Source organism: Hypomesus nipponensis, chromosome 7 (assembly GCF_054491055.1).
Source record: "Hypomesus nipponensis isolate SF chromosome 7, ASM5449105v1, whole genome shotgun sequence".
NCBI classification, from domain to species: domain Eukaryota; kingdom Metazoa; phylum Chordata; class Actinopteri; order Osmeriformes; family Osmeridae; genus Hypomesus; species Hypomesus nipponensis.
In genome coordinates, this window is record NC_140367.1 from 13,937,294 (window position 1) to 13,961,880 (window position 24,587).

General features: G+C 43.7%; 1 protein-coding gene across 2 annotated transcripts; it reads right to left on the reverse strand.

The window, feature by feature from the left end:
• Positions 1-1,313: 1,313 nt before the first annotated feature.
• net1 (neuroepithelial cell transforming 1) lies at positions 1,314-15,581 on the reverse strand. 2 transcript variants are annotated; one of them, XM_084701834.1, is made up of 9 exons: positions 13,217-15,581; positions 5,741-5,848; positions 5,382-5,552; positions 4,782-4,844; positions 4,475-4,648; positions 4,106-4,363; positions 3,794-3,964; positions 3,374-3,560; positions 1,314-3,205 (listed from the first exon to the last, which is right to left on the reverse strand). In XM_084701834.1, exons 1-9 carry the CDS (start codon positions 13,298-13,300, stop codon positions 2,754-2,756), a joined length of 1,668 nt encoding a protein of 555 aa, XP_084557960.1. In that variant the 5' UTR covers positions 13,301-15,581; the 3' UTR covers positions 1,314-2,753. The 2 variants fall into 2 exon arrangements, with proteins under 2 accessions (XP_084557960.1, XP_084557959.1); XM_084701833.1 differs by lacking the exon at positions 13,217-15,581 and adding an exon at positions 9,245-9,524.
• Between the last annotated feature and the right edge of the window lie 9,006 nt (positions 15,582-24,587).

The following is a 24,587-nucleotide window of genomic DNA, read 5'->3' on the forward strand; positions in this document are numbered from 1 at the left end:
TAGTTAACCCTTTAAGGCCTAACTCCATATCTTAGTTGACACCATAAAACCAAATCAAATTCATGTCACCTTCAGAATTTGATCTTTCTAAACTCCTCAGACTAGGAGAGTCCTACATCTGTATCAGTGTGCTAAAGGCCTTTGGGGACCATTTGTTAGGACCCATTTGACAAGACAACGTTTTCTTCTGTGGAAACAGGGGTTCTGAGGAAAGAGGTGTCGGGCGACCCTTACGAAAAAGTTTAATTTGTAAGTATACTTAAGTATAAAAAGTATACTATTATCATGGTACCATAAGTATACTAGCAGTGTATTTATTTATATACAATTTTTGTACTAAGTAAACTGAATTGGCCCACTTTTTAGGTCATTTAGTACACTTTAAAGTACACTTATTGTGTATTTGAGGTTTACTTTTGAATACTGTAAAGCAGCCTGTGTAGTGCACTTTCAATTCATGAAGTATACTTCCTAAAGTACCTCAAAGTGTACTTTTGAATACTGTAAAGCAGCCTGTGTAGTGCACTTTCAATTCATGAAGTATACTTCCTAAAGTACCTCAAAGTGTACTTTTCAATACTTTCAAGTGTACTTTCAATTAATGTAAGTACTTCAAGAAGTAAACGGAATAAATGTTCATTTACTATGATTTACTAATATATTTAAATGTTAAGGGCCCCTCAAATGCCGCCGATCTTGCGTCACTTGACAGGAACGGGGGCCCTCGCCAAGTGATTCTTAGCTGAGAGAAGCTATTTACTGCATATGCACTCATGTTGAAATAATCCAACTCTTCTTATCAAAAGTAACAGTCATTTAACTCATGGTTACAATGGTAAACCAGCACAACAATGACAATTACCACGTAACAAAACACTACATTTTAAGCAGACACATTTAAAAGACAAAATTCATGGTTACATTTGATGGGCAAATGTTAACACTATTTACCGCCTTGCATCATGGGAATTGACCAGCCAATGAGCCACGCTATCTTCATTTTTTCATGTTCTTCAGTCAGTTTGACAGTATAACCTTCAAGTGCATAATACAACTCTTCTGTCTGCTTCTTTCTCAAGTAGCTTTATCGTTTTTTCCATTAATACTCCAATTGATAATTATTAGTATAAGAGTATAGGGCTTCAAAATGTTTTGACAGTCATTAAGGTTAGAGCGTCAGAACCAAAAAAAGGTTCAATGTACAATGCATAATAGATTTTCCTACACATGACAAATTAGAAGAGGATGTCCTTGAGTGACTTGCTTACTCTAGATCAAGGAGTACAACATTTCAAGAAACTCAAGTTACGATGCAAATCTTACATAGATCTTTATTGTTCCATAATCATTGATTTACACCACATAAATACTTACATACCTGCTATGGCAGTTGTATAGACATTTGCAGTAATTTCTTTCCATCCTTCGCCCTCTTGTTATTTCTTTCGTACACATCTTACACACATCCTTTTTTTCATTACTTTCTCATACCTTCTCTTTCCCTCCCTTACTTACAATATCCTTCTTTATATTCAATGGCTTTTCACCAGTGCCTTAAAACAACCATTTTGAACAAGGAACCACTCAGCTCTGTCAGAGAGCTATCATTGTTTGGTTACGCACCAAACATCCAACTTCTAAGTTTCTTCAAAATCCTACGTTTCCATCTTTCCCCCTCCTCCCCTCCTGCTTTCTGCAGACATTCTCTAGTCCTTCAACATATTTATAACTTTTTTGGCTAACATTGTCTCACCTACAAACAAAATCCTTTTAGACAAGCATATGTCATTGTTTGTTGCAGCCAACAGTGCAGTCTGTCCCATTAGTTCCAAGATGCTACATTGAAAAGTGATCCATTTAATTAGGAAGAGTTCGCTTTTAAATCACCATAGCTCAGTAATTTTTTGGCTACTGTTGTTTTTCGCTGAAGACTGAGTTAAACAAAATACCTTTCTCTATAGTTACTTTGGACGTCATATAACATGACAACACTACCTTTTGTGCAGCGATAAATATTTGACAAACATTTCAAAAGTAAATGAAAATCATATGCAATTTGATTGGATTTACATGACTTCCTTCAACTGCCTGTCATTGCAACAAGGTGACTGGATCATGGTAACATCATTTCATTAAAGGAATGTACAAAAACTAATACTTGTCCTCCAGTAGAGTAACTAACAAAACTTTTTTTGAAGCAATGGTGTTCAGTGTTCATATCCGTGTTGTCTTTTGTGGGTGCTCATCCTTTTTTCCACCTCCATATTCCCAAACAAGGTTCAAATAACTTTGAATTGGGCTAACAACAGTGTTGTATTAAAATAAAATATAGCTGCAGAAAGATTCAAATGATAAAAAAGTACAACTTTTTGTTACATATTAATGCTTACCCATTCCCAAAGGAGCAGTAAACAGAAATTGATGCATAACTTCTACACAGATTCATGGGTGACCATGTATGCTTGCTCATTGTAATGGTAAAACTACAACCAGAAGCCATGGTCTCCGGAATACTGCAGTACCCAGGTATGCATGCAGCCACTGTGGACTGAAACAAAGACGGGGGGGGGATGGAGGGGGGTGAAGGAAACTTAGCTGCCAATGAGGACAGTAAAACAGAACACGGTAATAATAATAATACACACAAAACGTATAAATACCCCAGTGATGTCCTGTGAGGATCCCCCCCCCCCCCCACCAGTATCTACAAACAAAATGTCCCCAGGAGTAAATTTTCTCCCTTCCTCCTCCTCCTACACCATAGTCTCTTTCCTTTTCCCTAGGGAACAGAGAGACCTCTTGTCCTTTTTGGTTTTGTGTGGCAGGGGTGAAGTAAGTGGCAATGTTGGTGATGAGGGGGAGCGGGATGAGTGTGGTGAGGGGGTAGAGGCGGGGCTGGGGCTGTCGTTCCTGCAGGGTGAGCTGGGGGCGGATGCAGATGTCAGAGGGCAGTTCTTGTCAGCCCCCTCCATGTAGATGACGGCGGAGAGGGAAGAGGAGCGGCGTTGCAGGAGGCGCGCATCGCCCCCCGCGGCAGCGGGGAGGGGTGAGGCGGGCTGGGCGGCGGGAAGGTGGGGCCCGTGGACAGAGATGGCGCTGCGGAGGCAGTTGAGCCACTGCTGCTTGTGGAAGATGTCATTGACCTGCAGTGTGTGGGACTGGCCCTGGGCTGGGTCCTGGAAACGCACGCGGAAAATGTTCTTGGCTGGGAAAGGAGAAAGAGAATGAACACAGTCAAAAAAAGTCTAGGAACATCAACTCCCAATCACCCAACAGGAGCATGAATTCAGTTAAATGAATGATTCAGTTATTCACCTGATCAATAATGTATTTTTATGGAACAGGACTTGAAAAGGGGGTGTTTGGGCTTTACCTTTGTCAGCGTTGCTGAACGCCCCTCGGAACGAGCCACCCATCCTCACATCCCCGTCCTGAAGGTCCTCCAGAACCAGGTTCTGCACCGGGATGGGCTGCCGGTACACCTGAAAGCAGTGGTGCTCATTGCGTGTGACGGGCCGTGTGAGGACCAGGAGCTGGGTGAACAGGAACACGTGCAGCTTCTGGAAGGAGAGAAATATATAAATGGTTAAAAACAACCGCAGCGCTGAAAGTAGCTTAATCTCAGGAATAGTCACTTGCATTCCTAACAGACTTTTAAGAGATGAGTGGTAGAGTTTTTGAGTAAATGATAACGTGAGTTTGTTGAAAAAAAGGCATTGGCTGACGGACAGTGAACAACTTGGGACTACTATGGAGTCTAAGGATGCGCACGTGTGTGTGTTAGATCGCTCACCGTTCCGCTCTTGTTGCGCAGCTCGCCGTGACACAGCAGGCTCTTGCACTGGTCGATGCGTGGGTCCCTCTGCCTCTCGTCCAGGTACTCCATCTTGTCGATGTAATACTGGCACTCTGACTCACCCTTCTTGGTGTTGATGTCAGACAGCACGCCCTGGATGACGGAGATCTGGACACATACAACAGAAACAAGGTTATAGAAATGCCTGTTAAAATACCTGAGGTGTGTGCGTGTGGATGAGCGGACGTGTGTGGATGAGGGAGTGTGTGTGGATGAGCGAGCGTGTGTGTGTCTCTCTCGTGGTCGTACCGCTTCTTCCAGGCTGGCTGTGTCGGGGTGTTCGGGCGGCGTGTGTCGCAAGATCTCTCGCAGGAGAAGGGGGTACTTGACAAGGCGAGAGCGGGGGATGTCCAGGAAGCTCCACAGGTCCAGCTTCCTGCTGAAAGGAGACTCCAGGCAGCGCTGCAGGAAGTCCTGTACACGTGCATCCTGCTTCTTCTGGTCCAGTAGGGCCTTGGCTGCTAGCTGGTTGCTGCAGTAGTCCCTGTAGGCATTCAGCCTCGGCAACTTGAAAAACAAAAACAACAAAAATGGTTAAAAAAATAAAAACAAACAAAAAACAACTATTCTACTGGACACAGGGAGAGCCTTTATGAGATCTGCTTCATTGGCACCTACCCAGTTGAGGACAATGTGCCCTATCTGGCCCACGGTGCCGTCTAGGCCTGTGGCCTTAGCAAGCTGGGCCAGCAGCTCCTCGTGGAGGGGGATGTAGGCGTCCAGGTCGCCAAACAGGTGGCCGAGTTCTACCTCGGACATGATGGACAGCTTCAGCATAGGATCATGGTACGCCTGGGGGGGGGGGGATGACAAACGCTTGGGTCAGTTGAGGGCTTTTCTCATTTGTTTACGAGGAGGATGAGGGGGAGAAGGCCGAGTGCAGCTCAGCGGGGAAGGGGGTGGAGGACAGAAAAAGAGTACGAACCTTGCGTGCTAGCTGGAGGTCTTCGATAAGGTCCTGTTCTCCTCGAGACAGCTCAAATATGGCCTGGGGAGGGGGGACAGGGGTTGAAAGGCATATTTTAAAACAGGATGTATATTTCTATTATCCAGCCTAACAGACACAACTCAACCTTCAAATCTTTTTCTCCCTCTATCTTTCTGTGCTCTCTCATACTGGGTCCAGTGTTGGGTTTCTGTCAGTTGGTTGACATGTCTGCTGGAGTGTGGGGGGAGTACTGGGGGGTGGTTGTTAGATTGTCACACCTTACCGGTCCATGTTAGCTCACACTGTCAGGACACGTTGGGGCAGAATGGGTCATGAAGGCTTTTTAACCCCCCCTAACTGGGTACAAATACTGAGGCTGAGTGTAAAACAAACAGATGAAGAGAAACGAGAGAGGGGGAAGGGGGGGAGAACTAAAAAGAGCTGGAGGCAAGAAATCCTTCTGGTGTTTGAAAACCTCTCGCTAGCTAGGATATGATCAATGTGTCTGAGTTTGAAACCCATTAAAGGCCATTTTTTGCTTATCTTAGTGAGACAAAGTGAATGGTGCGTTAGGGTGAAAGTCGTGGTGGACCTCACCTCCTGTCTCTTGATCTCCTTGGTGGAGAAGGTTCCCTTCTGGTGGACGTCCAGGGTCTCAGACCAGAGGGTGCTGTTCCTCCTCTTGGGAGGGCTGGGCGCCACCGCAGCCTTGCAGCACGCCTTCTGGGGTCCGCCCGGCGACTTGCCATCGCCCCGGAAGGAGATGGACTGCGCATGGTCCCCAAATAAAATGGGGGGAAAAAATACACAAAAAGGGGAAGGGATGATTCGTTAACGTTTACGCTTAGGGGATGGTTGAGTAGCTTTTCAGATGGGTGTGTGTGTGGGTGGAGGGGGGCCGGCTAAGGAAGGGAGAGGATTTGATGGGGGGGGTTAAGGGGCAGAGGGGGCCTAACCTGGATAGTTTGGCCGAAGCGCCAGACGGCCCCATTCCTGACTGGAGCGATGAGGTTAGCTAGCGACGTCACCCTGCCGAGAGGACGGACGCGCTTGTTGCTGGGTTCCTGGAGGACGAGCAAGGACAAGAGAGAGAGAGCAATAGAAAGATTTTAAAAGTTTATCAGAAACTACTTTGTAGCACTGGTTAAAGCTACACTAGGCTAAACCGGAATGCATTCCCAAAAGGTTCTCTGCCATGAACTGAAGTTACATGACCTTAACGCCAAGTCTTGAGCTGCTATCAGGGAGGTCTTTCTTGACAAGGATCAGGGTGTGCGTGAGTGTGTAAGTGTGTGAGTTGGCTAGGAGAGCACAAAGACCCTCCCTCCCTCTCTGTCTCCTCCTGACTGCTGCTGGGCTGGAGAAGGGGAGTCAGAAAGCATGCCAGGAATTACCACGCACTCAGCTGTCCAACAGTCTATCACACACAAACCTTGTCAGCATTATGGCCTGACGACGGTAAACATCCAAGGCCTGGCTGTGATGACAAACCCCGCCTTGCCCCCCCCCTCCCTTTTTTATCTCTGATTTGGAACAGGCCCCTGCAGACTTTGCGTGAGAGCAGCACCACACCTGGGCCAGGTACACACCCTCCACCCCCTTCCCCTCAATCCCCCAGGCCTGGCTCACTGCCAAAAGCCCAAACCGGCGAAGGCATCAAAGAGTCACAGAGGTGAGGTAACGATTTCAGAAAAATTAGATCTCTTGTTCCCCCTCTCAAACAAAACACATGGTAGGGTGAGAAGGCCACAGCTGTAATTATCTTCTTCTGAGGTGATGTTTCAGGTGGGTAGGGAAAAATATATCTCATAAAACTTGACATTAATGTTTCTAAAAGGCCCATGGACTCGTTTTCTCCTGACTTGCCCTTTTTCTTTTTTTTTACCTTTTTCTTTTTTACCTTGGCTCACCAAATCTCAGCGAGATTCAGGGTCCCGTTCTGGGCGACAGACAGACACAGCTATGAGACAGATACGCCTAGCGTTCTACAGGCCAGAGGGCTGGCGTGGCAAGTACTGCAGCCATGGTTAGGTTACGGCCCGACGTGACGTCTGTCTTTCTCCCGACATCTGCCAGCAATCACCGGATGAGCCCAGAAAAACTTGCAGGGCCCCGGCTCTTAGCCGAGCCAACAAACGAAGCGCAACCAGCCGATTTGGACTGATGGCCCAGTTTACATTGCCGTGAGAGACACCCTTTAACTGACCCGGTTTAAAACTGAGTAGACCTCTGCTCTGGGGCTCTCGGTTGAGAGAGAGGGAAACAAATGTTTTATACAGCCCAAACTCTACGCAGAAACTAATCAAACTTGACGGACAAAAGAGTTCAAGTGACATAAAGGGCTGGGTTTGCTTTCAAAGTCAGTGGTCTTCCAAAGTCAACATTGGAAATGTGTGTTGTCCACTGTCTTTTTCCTACCAGTGGGGTGGGGGAAGACTGGACTAACAAAGGGTCTCTAGTCCTGCTCTTTGTACACCCACTTAGCGAGGGCAACATGACAGACAGAGGACTCTATTCTTGGCAAACTGACTGTACTGAGCTCCCAGGAGACACTGAAGTCCAGCTCTCTCCAAGAAACCTGCCAGGACCCAGCGTTGGTGCTTATGATATGGTACTCCAGCCTCTCACCTTTCCCAAAACAAGGCCCCCGAAAGATACCTTTCCTATGCCCTTGCTCTCCCTTTAACGTACCACTGTGCAGGGGGGTGCGTGTGTGTGCTTTCAGTCCCAGATCTGCACGCCATGATTACAGTCCTGCAGATATGGCTGGGAGGGGAATACGACTATTTAGTCTGAGCTCAGACAAAAGAACTGAGGTCACCACTCAACTGTGACTGGAATTTTTTTTAAGAAAGAACAAACACACACAACATTGACAGACTTTAAAAAGTCAGTTGAGTATATAATTTAGATATTGTTACATAGTTCCAATTATTTGTATCAGTCATATAAATACTTTTCTTGTTGTTTTTCTAACTTAATGAAATAAAATCTGTGGTTAGCCTTTTTTCATGAAACATTCAACCTTCTTTTTACAGGTCAACTGAAGAACCCTTTTCCAAAACTAAAACCACAACAGCCACAGAATGGAAGGAAGAATGCAGTCTGTAGAGAACTGAGTTCTGCAGAGTCAGCCAACCAGCCAGTCATTAAGAACTACCTCCAGCTCACACAGGAGGAGGTCAGGCAACACACCTGGGTTTGGTTTCACTCCCCTCCCCCTCCCTGTCCCTCTAATTAAGCCTGGACTGGAGGAATGCTTTCAGCCGGCCATGGAAGCACTCACACCTGGAACTTCTTCACCTGAGCACCCTGCTGTGGGGCTGTACGACCTACACCAACCACACACACACATACATAATGATACACCCAATGGCACCTACAATTCTAAGGTAATACCCTTTCCATGTCTGACACAAATACTTTGATCCAAATAGATAGGGGATACTTAGGCCGAATCCCAATACTCCCCCTCACCCCTTACTCCTTAGTTTACCCCTAGCCCTTGGCCCTTGAAACTGAGGGGTAAGGGCTACATATCCCTAAGAAATGGGACACCACTTGGTTACAGGTACGTCATCTAGCACGTATCGATATCTCCAAAGCAAGTAGTGTTATGCACTGATATTAAGCGAAATTTGCTGCTAATGGAGTTTACTTAAAACTGTAGACATGCCAGTCAATGAAATGCGGGACTGTTGTGCAATTCAGCACTGTAACATTAGCGTACCAAACTAGCGATTTTTTGAAACTTTTCAATTAGGAAAATGCAAATATATATGTTCAGGACTGTGTATAACACAAAACAAGACTGTCATATCAATTAATTAAGCCAAAAATATCACGTTTATTGGACTCTTTGGATGGTCTGGCTGCCATTGTTGCCGGTTGCGCAGTATTCACATAGCCCTAGGTTTCAAGTAAGCTCCCGATCTTACTTGGTTTTACCCCTACCCCTAGCAAAAAAAAAAGAGTATTGGGACACCACTAGTTCTCACGGGAATGCGCAAAACGAAGGGGTAAGGGGGAGTATTGGGGTTCGGGCTTACACCCCATCCCTCTAAGCAGAAGTACCTGCTTAGGTAACTCCAATCAGACAAGAAATATGCAAAACCCAAGGGGAACCAATCTCCTCGCTGCCCAGGTGAAAGGAAGCCATATAACTGGAGTTATCTGGAGTCAGTATCAGAAACATAGCATTCTGAAAACGGGCTGAACAAGGTACAGCGCTTAATCTCACAATCACAGTTTGAGAACGCGTGCACACACACACACCCACACAGAGCTATACTGAGCAGGGTTGGGGAGAGATAAGAAAAGGGCTAGGAGCTGATTCACTCATAGATGTGATACAGGACAAAAAAGCAATACGTTTCTGTCGGAATGACAATAAGTAACACTAAAGCAAGCACATACAACAAACAATTCATTTGTTCTTCATCTCCCCTGGAATATCTCACCTCTGACTCTTTGTTGGCTTGGTTCTGGTAGTCTATCACTTGTAAAGTCCGTTTAGTGGGCACCAAGCTACCCAGTTCATCGTAAGCCACCATAGCTTTGTAGGAAAACAAAAAACGATCCACCTAATCCTGAGGGTCAGTTAAGAATATTCCACATGGAAATGCTTGTAAAAAAAAAAAAGATTTGTGTGAATGAAATTTTTTGTAAATAAGAACACCCCTCTTCTTCCTCTGTTTTGGGAGAGGGTCTTTGTACACACACACACACACACACACTCATACTCTGTAAGCGTTGGTCTGAGGCTGGGGCAGGGAGGGAGGGCTTAAGTACTGAGAGTCAGGACTGGGATGGGCTTCCTGACTACGGTCCTCCCACTATGAATGGGAAAGGGGGTGGGGGGGGGTTGAGAAAAGGATCACTTTACTGAGGAGTGTATTGAAGTAGTTGGTGATTGCCGCAACTGTAAACATTCTGTTTTGGTCTCACTTCATAAGTATTTTGACGGACCAGAGTTAAACCACAGGGGGGGGGGGGCACACAATTATAACATCAATGAGAGGAGCACACAACTACCAACTCTCTATCCCCCACATCCGAGACTGCCAGTACTGAAACCTGTATATTACAGAGGGAGAGTGTACAGGAAGGTAAGCTAGGGTTAAAGGAGGCTTGTGCTGTGAAGATGGTTTTAGAGTACAACAAAGTGTCGCTGGCAAGGCAACTCTACAACCGGATAGAAAATAAACTATCCCCCACATCAGACACTGCCAGCACTGAAACCTGTATATTACAGAGGGAGAGTGTACAGGAAGGTAAGCTTGGGTTAAAGGAGGCTTGTGCTGTGAAGATGGTTTTAGAGTACAACAAAGTGTCGCTGGCAAGGCAACTCTACAACCGGATAGAAAATAAACTCAAATTTCGGTAAGAGTACTCAAAAGATAATCCCTTGTGTCTCATGGTGAAGTCTTCTTTCAGACCAACTAAGTCAGACGTTTTGTGCAGGACCTAAATAATTGAAGCAGAGCAGAGATTTCTAAATGTCCACATCTGTGGATATCAACTAAGAGCCAGGCTGAAATACGTGCCATGCGAATGGACTGCTGAACAGGAGGTGTTTGACCGTGAAGAACTGGGTAACGTACCACAGTGGGAATTTGGAAATGTTGTAAAACTGTTTCAGTGACCTGCTGTGTGTGTGTTGGAGGAAACAGTAAGAACCAATGGGGATGATCCAATTCTCCCTCACAACGTTGAGGTGTGAAGGAGGCCAAACGCATGTGTAAATGTGTGCCGCAACAGGGAGGAAAACATCCAGATGGTCAGAAAACAACTGGCAGACACACAGCCCGGAACTAGCACCTTGTTGATTAGGATTCCTCCGTCAGGAGGAAACCTATTGTAATTGTTGGTATTATTTAGTTCTGTCAGTTTAACGCGTTATTAACGGCGTTAACGCAAACCCATTTTAACAGCGTACATTTTCTTATCGCGGGATTAACGTTCTTTTTGGCCTAGCTAACATTGTAGTTTTTGCACATGCTGTTGCAAGAACTACTGACGTTAGAAAAACTACAACACCACACCGGATCTAGCTAGACCGGAAACAAAACAACAGCCACGCCACACACACTTGTTTGGGCTTGCAAGCCGGCTAAATAGTAGTAGGCTAACGTTACGTTTTGAGTGGATGTCTAGCGCGAGACGCCGAAATGGACGCCAATAAGATTCTGAATGGAAAGTTTACTTTTAAAAGTTGCCAAATGGTTCCATTGACAAGACCAAAGTGATCTGTGTGTTTTGTCGTTGTGAACTGAGCTATCATCGCAGCACGTCCAGTCTGAAATACCACTTGATGGCCAAGCACAAACCTGATGCGAATTCTCCGCCCCCTCGTCAAAGCCAGGCGATTGCAATGTTGTTTTCAATTTAAAAAAAAACATTTGCACCAAGCAATCCAATCCACTTTTCCATGTTGATAAGAGCATTACAATTAGAAAAAATAATTGGACAAAAAGAAATCAAGGGACATTTAGAATAGATACAAATGTGCAATTATTTGCGAGTTAAATATGCTATTAATGCGATTAATCGCGATTTAAAATTATTATCGTTTGACAGCACTAGTATTATTATTAGGATTCCTTCGTCAGGAGGAACCCTATTGTAATTGTTGGTATTATTAGGGTTCCTCCGGTAGGAGGGAACCTATTGTTTTTGTTAGTATTCTTATTATTATTTTCCAAGTGGGTACCCCCACACCAAATATGGGCGAAATTGGACCATAGGGGGCACCATAGGCCACGCCCAAAAGTTAGATTTTCAAAGTGATGGCATTTCCACCCCATTACTCCAATTCTTCTGAAACTTGGTGTGCATGCCTCATTTTTCGTGAGGAACAAAAAAGCCTCAAGGACGCATAAGGTCCGCCATGATGGATTTTCCTGTACAGTGATAATTTGCAAAAACCTTCAAAATAGATCTCCTACAAAAAAGGTCACATTGACTAGAAATGTTGTACAGATATGTATCATTGACATATTAAAAAATGTTACTGAAGAGAGTTGAATCAAATACAAAATGGCTGAAAGGGGTGTATTTATGTAAATGTCCACATTGCCTCAAAAAGTTTGTGTCACTAAATCATGTCATTTTGAATGATGGTTTTTCAAACCTAATAGGCTTTAAGATGACACCACCCTGAAGTACCTTGCAAAGTTTCAGCTTGATATGTGAAAATTCGACTGAATTACAGCTGTTTGAGCTTGGACCAAACCTGATAACACTTGCCATTGGAGAAACATCTTATTTTATTACCCAGTTGATGACTGAATGTGGCGTCCAGATCTGGCATTGGCTCAATTGGATGAGACAGTGTGCTGGTAAATGAAGGGTTGTAGGTTCAAAGGCACAAAATCCTTTTTTTTTAAAGAACGGTTTCTATTCTTCCGGTCAATCCTCCGGTTGTAAAACATAGCGATGAGTGTTTAAATGAGCCCATATCAACACTCCGATCATATGTTTAGCGAGACTGTAAACCACTGCAAAACAAGCCAGGTTTACAACAGTAGCTAGCTACTTGGAGTCTACGCATGGTAGTGTCAGATTCACAACCGAATTAGCTCGAATGAAGTATATTGATTGTTCAGCCTGTTCCCTGTTGTGCAAATTCATTTCAAGAACTTGATTTGAAATTCCCTTACATGACAAGTTATGGCACCCCAGGCAACCTTTTTAAAGTACTACCAGTAAGCTATTCTTTACAGCAGCAACCCAGTCATCCCGTTGTCCAGTTTTTATGTCTTATATATAAATAGGACAAAATTACAGCTGTTTGAACTTTAACCAAATCTGACAATGGGTAACATTGGAGAAATGGCTTATTTTCTGATTCAAAAACAGAATGATCTAATGTCCAAGTCTATGAATGGCTTAGTAGGATGAGACGCAATGCTAATGAGTAAAGTGTGGTGCATTCGAATCCAGTCAGAGGTACAAAGATTTATTTTTTATTCTGACAGAAATTACAGTTTCAAGTCTTCTGGTTAATCCTAGTGTAACTATCTATTATGTTAATTTTACAACATTTTGCCATTTTGAAGGAGGAATTCGCCATTGCTGCTTGCTGCTATATTTTGGATTGTTTTCTAAACAGTTAAAATGATCACGCGTTAGCGACCCTCTGAATCTGTGTCTGGTATCGATCACTATACAGCTGCCTTTCAATAAACTAGGCTGCTTGAAGTTCCAGTCATTGCAGCCATGTCGTCCTCCTTGTTAGTCACCCAGAGCAAGGGAGACAAGTGGGGGAACAAGCTCTCTGGTCTGTGTGTGTGTGTGGCTGCACAAAAAAAACACACAACAAAACATGGCTGAACCTGCTTTTCCTGTAGGCCCTCAGTTACTCAGAGCAGCTGTAAAGGTGTGACACACACACACACTCTCTTTCTGTGAGACAGGAGCGAGTGAGTCACCTGATGGGCCCTCTTCACTCCACCTTCCTGCCAGGGACAGACAGGTCCACAGACGTGAACAGAACATCCACTTCGCTTCGGCATTGGGGACACCGCAGCCTTTAATTGGAGGTCTGGAAATGATATTAGATGCAGAGCTGAAACACACAGAAACACACACAGACAGCAGCTTTAGTGTCTGCACTGCCCTCTGGTGGAGGTTCCAGAGGGAAGGTCCTGAACACATTCTCAGAAAACACATCGTATCTACCAATGTACGTATTTTGTCAAATAGAATCTGGGACAAAAGGGGCAGATGATGACAGGCCTACCCTCCAGTGCCCAACAACAACAAACATCAGCAAAGTCTTTCAAGAATTCAGACATCCTCTGGTTACTCAACAGTTTCCTTAAGCGGGTTTTACCCAACGTTCACACCTACAGCTTCCTTGGTTGCTACAAAACAAAGAGAGGTAAACACGAACCACAGACTGGCAGTGACACTGATCACACAGATCGGATAGAAACAGTCACAGACACACCTGTGGCTGACAGCCACATATGTTCAACAGGAAGCACATTTACATTTAGTCATTTAGCAGACGCTCTTAACCAGAGCGACTTACAGTAAGTACAGGGACATTCCCCCCGAGGTAAGTAGGGTGAAGTGCCTTGCCCAAGGACACATCATTTGGCACGGCCGGGAATCAAACTGGTACTGGTTCTGATTACTAGCCCGATTCCCTAACCACTCAGCCATCTGACTCCTTGGATTTGCAGACACACGCAGGAAAAAGGAAAGTTTTGGAACCTAGCTAGTCAGCACACAGACCCATGGGCTGTGAGGGTGATCATTTTGTTGTTATCATTGTTTTGAATGTTGGGGTTTCTAGGGAGTCCAGTAAAATAAACACACCTGTATCACGCTCATGTTTGATTTCAAACAGTGTGTTACTGGTTCTAACTAAAGTCAGCCATGCCTACCCTAATCCAGCTCCCTAACACTGGACAAAAACACAATGTCTAGAGAGACAGGGTAGAATCAGACTGGCTGTGAGAACAAGGAAGTGGGGCTGTTAATCAGCTGGAATTGTCCAATCTTGAGGTGATGCAACTGTGGGTCCAGCCTTAGCTCCCTTGGAGCCTTAGAAGCAAACATTTCAGCATAGAACCATGACAATAAAATGACTTGAAAACAAGATTATTTGATGTTGCCCCGATTATATAACTTTTGATTTTGCTGCACTATTCTAGCTTAGACGTTGTTGTTGCACTGTAGCTAAAATGTGATTATTGTTCACCTTGCCTGGTAGTTGAGATGTGGTTACTTTGCACTGTGGCCATTTTATACAGACTGTTACTTGAATCTGACAACTGAAATACTGTTAGAACTATATACTTCTTATCTCTGATCTTCTAATAATAATAATGTACTTTCTATTCGCTCTATTTGTATGTAGCTTTGGATAAAAGTGTATGCAAAATAAATGTAATGTAATCTAGGGTTATTAATTGTCTAAGAGGAATAGATGTTATTGTTTCAAGGTAGAATAAACTTGACTCAGATTCTTGTCTGATGAAGGATTCCTCAAAAAGCACTACCCAGTGAAATTAAAGCATGAGAAATCCATCCGTATCTGACATCAGAGGCGCTAAGGTGAATCAAAGTTAGATGTCCTACCACACCAGATGGAAGTGTGCTCAGTTTAGACATCAGTTGTGAAACACAAGACCATAACAAAACCATGTTGCTATGGGTTACAAATGTTGACCACCCCACACCAGAACAATACATCCACAGTGCTAAGGGAGGAACATGGTATATCTCACAAGCCTTGCTCAACTACCTTCCAACACAAACTTGAATAAACCAACATAAAAGCCAATGATAGAACTCCGTAGAGATGAGTGGAAGAGTTTTTTTTACTCCCATCAAACATTTCCTTATCTCTCTATCTGATAGTTTTTGATGATATGGGTCTGCCAGGCATTTTCTTTTTATGCCATGATAGACATTTCAACAAAAATAAATTTTGAAGATACACATTAAAACAAAAAAAAACAAACAGAACAAGGCTTTGTGGATTGAGAAAAACAGGAAAAGATACATCAGAAAACAACCCTCCAAATTGAGACTTAACTGACTTTATGACAACACTGTTCTATTCTGAACTGCAATTAGGCACCACATCTGGGGAAAGAAAGTGTTGAGCTGTTGGGAAACTCTTCCAAATGCATACTAAATTGACTTTATGACAACAACATTGTATTCTGGCTGCAATGGCATAATGGCTGTCATGGTAACATTATATTCTGGGCTGTAAGATAAAGAGTGCGTAGAGTTCTTGGGAGACACAGTTTCTGATGTGTGTTTTGAGTGGATGACTGAGAATGCTTTCAGCTGAAAGCTCCCGAAGTACAAGTGAACTGGTTGAGAAGATGGAAGCTCTTCTTTACCTTGATGTCAAAGCTACACACACTGACGTCATCTTCATCCTTGTCTCTGCACTTTCGCTTCTGTGGATGAGCCAAACAGTTTCAGACCTTACCTAAGACATAGCCTAGGTTATAGGTTATATATATAACATAAGCTAACTGCACGATATCCTGAGACACAGGATAATTCAATTTTCTAAAGAAACACATTTCACAAATATAGCTGCAAGAAGCAATGGCGGACTCCTCCTTCAAAATGGCAAAATGTTGTAGAATTGACATAATAGATAGTTACACTGGGATTAACCAGAAGACTTGAAACTGTAATTTCTTTAAAAAAGAAAAAAAGTGTTGCACCTCTGAATGGATTCGAACCCACCACCCTTCATACAACAGCACTGCATCTCATCCTACGAGCCATTCACAGACTAAGAATTAGATTATTCAGTTTTTGAATCAGAAAATAAGACATTTCTCCAATGGCACCCATTGTCAGATTTGCTTAAAGTTCAAACAGCTGTAAATTAGTCCTATTTATATATGGGACATAAAAACAGGACAACGGGATGACTGGGTTGCTGCTGTAAAGAATAGCTTACTCATAGTGCTTTAAAAAGGTTGCTTGGGGTGCCATAACTTGTCATGTAAGGGTATTTCAACTAATGCCGAGCATCAGTGCCGATTTGTCGTGGATGTCGTGAATTTGCGCAACAGGCAACAGGCTGAACAATCAATATACTTCATTCGAGCTAATTCGGTTGTGAATCTGACACTACCAATGCGTAGACTCCAAGTAGCGAGCTACTGTTGTAAACCTGGCTTGTTTTGCAGTGGTTTACACAGTCTCGTTAAACAGATGATCGGAGTGTTGTTATGTGCTCAAATAAACACTCGTCACTGTTTTACAACCGGAAGGATGACCGGAAGACTAGAAACCGTTCTGTAAAAAAAAGATTTTACAGCTTAGAACCTACAACCCCTCGGTTACCAGAACAACATCTTGTCCAATTGAGCCATTGCCAGATCTGTACACTGCCACGTTCAGTCATCAACTGGATAATAAAATGTTCTCCAATGGCAAGCATTGTCAGACTTGGTCCAAGCTCAAACAGCTGTAATTCAGTCATATTTTTGAATCAATTTCAAGTCAATTTGACTTTTTTTGTAGGAGGGAGATCTATTTGAAGGTTTTCCCAAATTATCACTGTACAGGAAAATCCATCATGGTGGACCTTATGGGTCCTTGAGGCTTTTTTGTTCCTCATGAAAAATGAGGCATGCCCACCAACTTTCAGAAGAATTGAAGCAATGGGGTGGAAATGCAATCACTCTGAAAAGTGGACATTTGTGCGTGGCCTGTGGCGTCCCCTATGGTCTGATGTGGGCAGTCTGTGTTTGGGCTGTAGTTGTGGCATGTTGTATCAATATCCCAAATTTCTAAACTTTTTGTTGTGTTCATGAGATAAATTACAAGAATAATAATAAATATAGCTGCAAGCAGCGATGCGGGTTGCTCCGCAAAATATTATAAACATGTCCACTGTAGAAGATCGAGAGTTGGACATCAAAAGAGCAAAACTACTTAATGTTTGGCCAACCAACAGGCTGAATGGGGATTTGAACTCATGAGCATAAGGTTACAAGTCAGTCTCTCTATCCTCTCTGCTACACACCAACTGTTGAGACTGTATGAATAGAAAGGGCAAACTATTAGCTTTGGTCAGCTTTGGGACAAAGGTTAAGAAACGGTTGACATTTCAAGGTGAAATTGCATAAATTGTGCACGGTATTTCAGAATGATGTCATCCTGTTTAACTAAACAGATAATCAAAATGATGACAGGCCAAAGGATAATGGCTGGATTCCAACCTACTACCTTATACTTAACAGGTCACCATCCCAGCCCATTGAGCTATTCTCAGTGTTCAATAGTGTCATGTTCAGTAACTGTATTAAAAAGTAAGCTGTATCTCCTGCGGTAAGCGTTGTTAGATTCAGCCAAAGTTGAAACTGCTTGTACATTTCCTATGAAAATGGGACAAGGGGATGACTGGGTTGCTGCTGTAAAGAATAACTTCGTTTTAGGCCGAATCCCAATACTCCCCCTTACCCATTCCCCTTCCCTTTAGTTTTGTGCGTTCCCGTGAGAGCTAGTGGTGTCCCAACACTCTTTTGGAGCTTGGGGTATGGCTAAGACTAAAACCAAGTAAGATCGGGAGCTTACTTGAAACCTAGGGCTATGTGAATACTGCACGACTGGCAACAATGGCGGAATGTCATTGTTTCCTGTTAAGACTTGGCTTTTACCCGAGTTCCTTTGTACCACCTGACTAATGTCTAATAAGTGAGTGGAGTCCATAACACATTTTCAGTTATTTACTGAGAATTTATTTAACCAAATTAGTCATGTATTTGAACGAATAATAATTCAATACCACTATTTTTTTGCGATTTAAACGATATTGAGGCCTAGTTTAACACACTTTAGGCCATGTGTTCACCTCTTACAAACCAAAGACATGTATGCATACAGGTATAAAAGAAAATACAAAAGCCGGCAACAACAAATAAAAGTATTATTTAAACCCCTGTTGCAGGCCTGTTAACTGTGTTCCTCGCGCCCAACACGGGCTACTCACGACCACCACCGTTTGTGCCGCGTGCACAGTTGATACGGTCTTTAGTCTGTCCGTTAGCAACCCCACGTAGCTAGCTGGCAATCGCTGCTGGCAAACTGGTCGTCCCACGTAGCTGAAATGGAACTGCTAACGTTTCCGGTAGCTAGTAGCGCTATTCAGTGGCGTGGCTCCCACATAGGCCACCGCAAAGGAACCACGAGTGCCCAGGTTACTCGGGTGCTATTTGAGCAGCAGGTTCTCTTGTACACCGACCGCGGTATACCGTACTAACATGAGTAGGCATATAGATTAGCTATCACTAGCTATAAGTTCACAAAGCTGAGCCAGCTAGCTAGCTCCAAAACAGAACATTACTGTGACCTTTCGTTGGCTGAATGAAAACAACAAAAACCTTAGGTACACTAACTACTAACAATGGCTCAACCTTCTAACTACTGCGGTCATAGTCTTCTGTTTTCAATTTCACACCTTTCTTACTCGTTTTCTCCACACCGTCGGTCTCGTCTTCACTCTCTCCTTTTTTCGTGGCTCTCTCCCTCGTCTCTCTTTTCGATCCCCTGTCTCCACCAATAGAGTCGTAAGTGACCCAAGTGATGGACATTACCACCAATTGTTGACCGTTTCACCCCATTAGTATGTTAGATTGGTAGGCATATAATTGCCAAAACGTATCCTGTTACTTTATCACCAGTTATTTAAGTACCATCTATATACTTAATAATACTATAATAATAATATTATAGCACTACCATAGCTTCAGGTTATACCCGGGCTTCAAATACATTTGATTTAGTGACACAAACATATAGAGGCGATGTGGACATTTACATAAATACACCACTTTCAGCCATTTTGTACTTGATTCAATTGCCTTAAGTAACACTTAAAATACGTCAATGATACATATTTGTATGAAATTTCATGTCAATTAGACCTATGTTTCAAGAGAAGAGGAATTTTGAATGTTTTCCAAAATTATCACTGTACCTGAAAATCCATCATGGCGGACCTTATGGGTCCTTGAGGCTTTTTTGTTCCTCGTGAAAAATGAGGCATGCACACCATGTTCCAGTTTCAGAAGAATTGGAGCAATGGGGTAGAAATGTTATCACTTTGAAAATGTGACTTTTGGGCGTGGCCTGTGGAGCCCCCTATGGTCCGATGTGGCCCATATTTGGTGTGGGGGTACCCACTTGGATGTAGTATCAATGTGCCAAATTAGAACATTTATGACCAGGGACTTTTTGAGATATTGGGGCGCAAGGAGAAGAAAAATTTATATAGCTCAAGGTGAAATTTCATGAAAATGGGCATGGTATTTGTTAACAGGTGTGCTCTCAACTTGTACTGTGTTTCTGTTTTGTTTCGTTCTTTGATTGAATACTGACACCTGTGGTTGTTAATGTGGGTGTGTGCCTGTAGTGTCATTGGAGTGTTAATGAATAAATCTCATTGATTGAGCGCAACTGTGGCTGTGTGTTCGAAGTCAGTCACGTCGTTGTGTTTACTCTGAACAGGTTATGGGCCCAGAGTAAGTGGAGATACACCGCGTTAGCGTGCTGAAGTATAGCACCATGAGTAACACTAAAAGATCAGGAGAATCTAGCGGTCGCTGGTCGCGGCTTGTATTTGACGGGGATGAAAAGATTTGGGAACTCTGGGAGACTAAGTTTTTGGGACACCTCCGGTTGCAAGGGCTGAAAGGGATTATTACTACGGAGCCCGTGGGTGTGGAGACAGAGGAGGAAGCGGCCTCAAATGCTGAGGCATATGCTGAATTGATTCAATTCTTGGATGACAAGAGTTTATCGCTGGTAATGCGAGAGGCAGCCAATGATGGGCGCGCAGCGCTAAACATTCTGAGTAACTATTATGCAGGTAAAGGAACGCCAATAGTAATAAGCCTGTATACCGAGCTGACCTCGCTTCAGAAGTCAAGCAGCGAGAGTGTGACAGAATATGTTATGCGTGCGGAAACCACTATCACGGCATTACGAAATGCTGGAGAGACTTTGGGTGACTTTGGTCTACTAGCTATGGTACAGAAGGGGCTTCCTGAGTCTTTTAAACCTTTCCCCATCCATGTAACGCAATCGGATGAGACAATGAGGTTTGCCAAATTCAAAACAAAGCTTAGAAGTTACGATGACATTGAAAAGATGCGTGCCCCAGCAGCTGAGGACAATGTAATGACGGTGCGGGCGCGACAAAGGGCTGCGAGTCCCGCCAGTGCAGGCCCGACTGAACGTGGGGCTGAACGGGCTGCAGCGGACGTGCTGGGGTATAGGTGTGGCCTGAAAAGACACATTGCCCGCGCTTGCCAGCGCGAACTCTGGTGCAGCCACTGCAAAAGCAACACACACCGAGACATGACCTGCAGAAGGAGACGGCGCCAGGACGCAACATGGAGGGCCGCCGAGGAAGTGACAGATGAGTACGTGTTCCTGGTGACCGATGGGGCGGCAGGATTCCAGCCAAGCAGCCAGGGTGTCTGCATGAGAGGCCTGATGGTCGACTGTGGGGCAACCTCCCATATCGTCACAGACATCGCCAAGTTCAGGAGGTTTGACGATGAGTTCCAGGCCGGTACACATTGCATAGAGCTGGCTGACGGCACAGGTACAAGGGAGTGGCAGAGCTCCGAGGTGATGCAGAGGTCTTCTTGATGGACAGCCGAGGACACCACCTCAAAACAGTGCTGAGACGGGCGCTTTACATTCCCTCTTACAGGCAGGACATATTCTCGGTGCAAGCAGCAGCTGACAGCGGGGCGACCGTGACTTTCCAGAAAGGCAAGGACATTCTGATGCTCAAAGACGGTACCCAATTCCCCTTTCATGTACATGATAGATATATTACTTGCATACAATACCTGATGGATGTGATGACCGAGTTAAGGGATGTTATGATTTAAAGACATGGCATGAGATACTGGGTCACTGTAATTTTGACGATGTGCAGAGGTTGGAAGGTGTTGTTGATGGCATGAAAATTGAGGGTCCAAGAAACAAATATCCATCTTGTGAAGTGTGCACACAAGGCAAGTTTACGCAAACTAGAAACAGAAAGTCTGATGCAAGGGCTAAAAGACCTTTAGAGCTAGTGCACACAGATTTGGCAGGTCCAATTCGCACAGAGTCCAGAGAGGGGTACATTTATGTTGTGTCATTTACTGATGATTATTCCAGTGCAGTGTCTGTATATGCCCTTAAGAGTAAAAGTGACACATTGCAAGCAACAGAGAGGTTTCTTGCAGATACGGCCCTTTATGGTAGAATTCAACGTATTAGATCTGATAATGGCACTGAGTTTACAGGAAAGCATTACAAAACTCTGTTGGTCAGGAATGGTATTAGGCACGAGACGTCTGCACCATATTCCCCCCATCAAAATGGTACAGCCGAGCGAAATTGTCTTAGAAATTGGCTATGCCTGAGCCTACAAGGTACCCTTCTAGAGTGAGGAGGAGGCCAGCCTATTTCCATGAATATGCTTCTCAACGGGCATCTAATGAGGAAACTGATCTGGCGCAGATGAAAATAGATTACTGTTATAGAGTAACATGTAGCATACCTGTAACTTTTACAGGAGCTATGCAGTAACTTAGAGAAAATAACACATTTACCCTAAGTAGCTTGCCCGAGGGTAAGAAAGCAGTGGGGGGTAGATGGGTTTATGCAATCAAGAATAACATGGATGGATCTGAAAAGTGCAAAGCACGTTATGTGGCAAAGGATACATTCAGATGAGAGGTGTGGATTATGAGGAGACATTTTCCCCTACAGCTAACTTGACGAGTATCCGAGTGGTTATACAAAAAGCAGCGCAAGAAAACCTGATTCTGCACCAAATGGATGTTAAAACTGCCTACCTGAACGCACCAATAGATCACAAAATCTACATGGAACAGCCAGAGGGCTATCTGGCACAAGTCAAAAACTCCCAAAAGTTGGAGAGATCATTGTATGGGCTAAAACAATCGGGCCGAAACTGGAAGAAGGTGCTACATGAGTACCTAACCAAAAACCATTTTGAGCAGAATCAAGCAGACAACTGTGTTTACACATGGGAAACAGAACATGCAAAAGTGATAATTGTAATATGGGTTAATGATTTGTTGATTGCTGCGAGTGATAAAAATTTTCTCAGAGATGTGAAGAAAATGCAGAGAGATTCAAGATGAAGGACTTGGGCAAACTAAGGCATTTTCTAGGTATTGATTTTAACCAGAGTGACAAATCAAATCAAATCAAATCAAATTTATTTGTATAGCCCTTTTTACACGCAAGCATGTCACAGAGGGCTTCACATACGCCCATAGAACTGCCCCTCAACCAACCTAAACCCTCAAGGAAGACAAGGAAAAACTCCCAGAAAAACTCCCAACGGGAGAAAAAATGGAAGAAACCTTGGGAGGAGCAATTCAGAGAGGGATCCCCTCCTCCAGAGACGGTTGGCAAGAGAGAGGAGCAGAACACAAGCTAAACATAGTCATACAGTGTCAATGGGTTTTAAAACACCAAAAATCCATTGTTCGGCTTTATAGACGTTGGATGGGACCTGGAAACTCGCTGTTGACCGTCATGGAGGCTGGTTTCCGGTTGACGACCTGGTCCAGCGTTGGTAGACCGACGACCAGGCAGGTCCTGACAGCTCAGACCCCCCACACCACAAGGGATGTGTGGGGGGGACAGAGAGGAGAACAGGGATTAGAGAATGCCAGGAGCAGCTAACAGTTTCAGTCGTAATAGAATGAGATCCCCACCGGTCAAGTGTGGACTAGTGCAGCAATTTAACAAAGCTAAGAGGGTATGTGATGCAGCCCCACACACCAAGACAGCGACAGCCCCCCTTGGTTGGAACATGAAATCTGTTCCAGGGGAAACAACTCTAAAATAGGTTATATTTATACGAATAAGGATGAAAACAACCAGCCCCCCGTTGTCTCCAACTAGTAAACTATAACAATTAAAATATACAGCAACGGAACTATTACAGTAACAATATACAATAACAGGTTTACTTTATTTGTAACATTTAAATGGGCAGTGTGAACATAAGCTAAAATTACAATTTAAAAGTTACATGTGATACACACATAGGCAAACGCACACCCCAGGTTTACATAGAAAGTACACACATTTAATAATCATAGGATTGACTAAACAGGAACGTTTTTAATCTAGTTTTAAATGTCGAAACAGTATCAGCCTCCCTAATTGAGACAGGTAATTTGTTCCAGAGAAGAGGTGCTCTATATGAGAACGCCCTACCTCCAGCAGTTCTTTTCTTAATTTTGGGTATTACCAGATAGCCGGCATCTTGAGATCTTAGAGTCCTTGCGGGGCAATAGGGTGCAAGGAGACCGGAGAGGTACAGTGGTGCCAATCCATGTAGAGATTTGTAAGTTAGTAGTAAAACTTTGAAATCAACTCTGGCTTGGATAGGGAGCCAGTGTAAAGAGATAAGAGTAGATGTTATATGATCAAACTTTCTTGTTTTTGTCAATAGTCTAGCAGCAGCATTTTGTACCCGCTGTAAATTTTTCAAGTAGGTAATTGGGAGGCCAGAGAACAACACATTGCAGTAGTCCAATCGGGACGTAACAAAAGCATGTATTAGTTTTTCAGCATCATCCTTTGAGAGGAATTTTCGTATTTTGGCAATATTACGTAGATGGAAAAATGCAGTTCTGGTGATTTGTTTAATATGGTACTCAAACGAAAGGTCTGGGTCCAATGTGACTCCTAAATTTTTTACCAACTGGCTTTGAGATACTTTGACACCATCTAAGTTTAAGGTCAGATTGGATAAATTATTTCTGTATTTTTTAGGGCCGAAAATTTGAACCTCGGTTTTATCCGAATTAAGAAGAAGGAAATTTGCTGTCATCCAAGTTCTCAACCCGGAAACACATTTTTCCATAGCATGTGGAAATTCTCCAGGCTTTATGGACATGTATAGCTGAGTATCATCTGCATAACAGTGAAAATTTACCCCAGAGCTTCTAATTATGTTTCCTAAAGGCAACATATAGAGTGAAAATAACAGAGGGCCTAGAACTGAACCCTGTGGTACTCCGTATTTTACAGTAGTGCTCCTGGATGAGCAACCATCATAGTGGACATATTGTGATCTATCAGATAGATACGATCTAAACCACTGAAGTGAAGTACCAGAGATCCCAACATAGTTCTCCATACGCTCCAGGAGAATCTCATGATCCACAGTGTCAAATGCTGCACTAAGGTCTAGAAGAACCAGAACAGAGATAGAGCCCGCGTCAGAGGCTAATAATAGATCATTGACTACCTTAG

Excerpts from the sequence above, each read along its gene's own strand:
- net1 (XM_084701833.1), bottom strand. The coding sequence starts at position 9,337 with ATGGTGGCTTACGATGAACTGGGTAGCTTGGTGCCCACTAAACGGACT. Across the intron at positions 5,849-9,244 it reads AAGCCAACAAAGAGTCAGAG|GAACCCAGCAACAAGCGCGT; the intron begins GTGAGATATTCC and ends CTCGTCCTCCAG. Across the intron at positions 3,965-4,105 it reads CAGCCAGCCTGGAAGAAGCG|ATCTCCGTCATCCAGGGCGT; the intron begins GTACGACCACGA and ends GTATGTGTCCAG.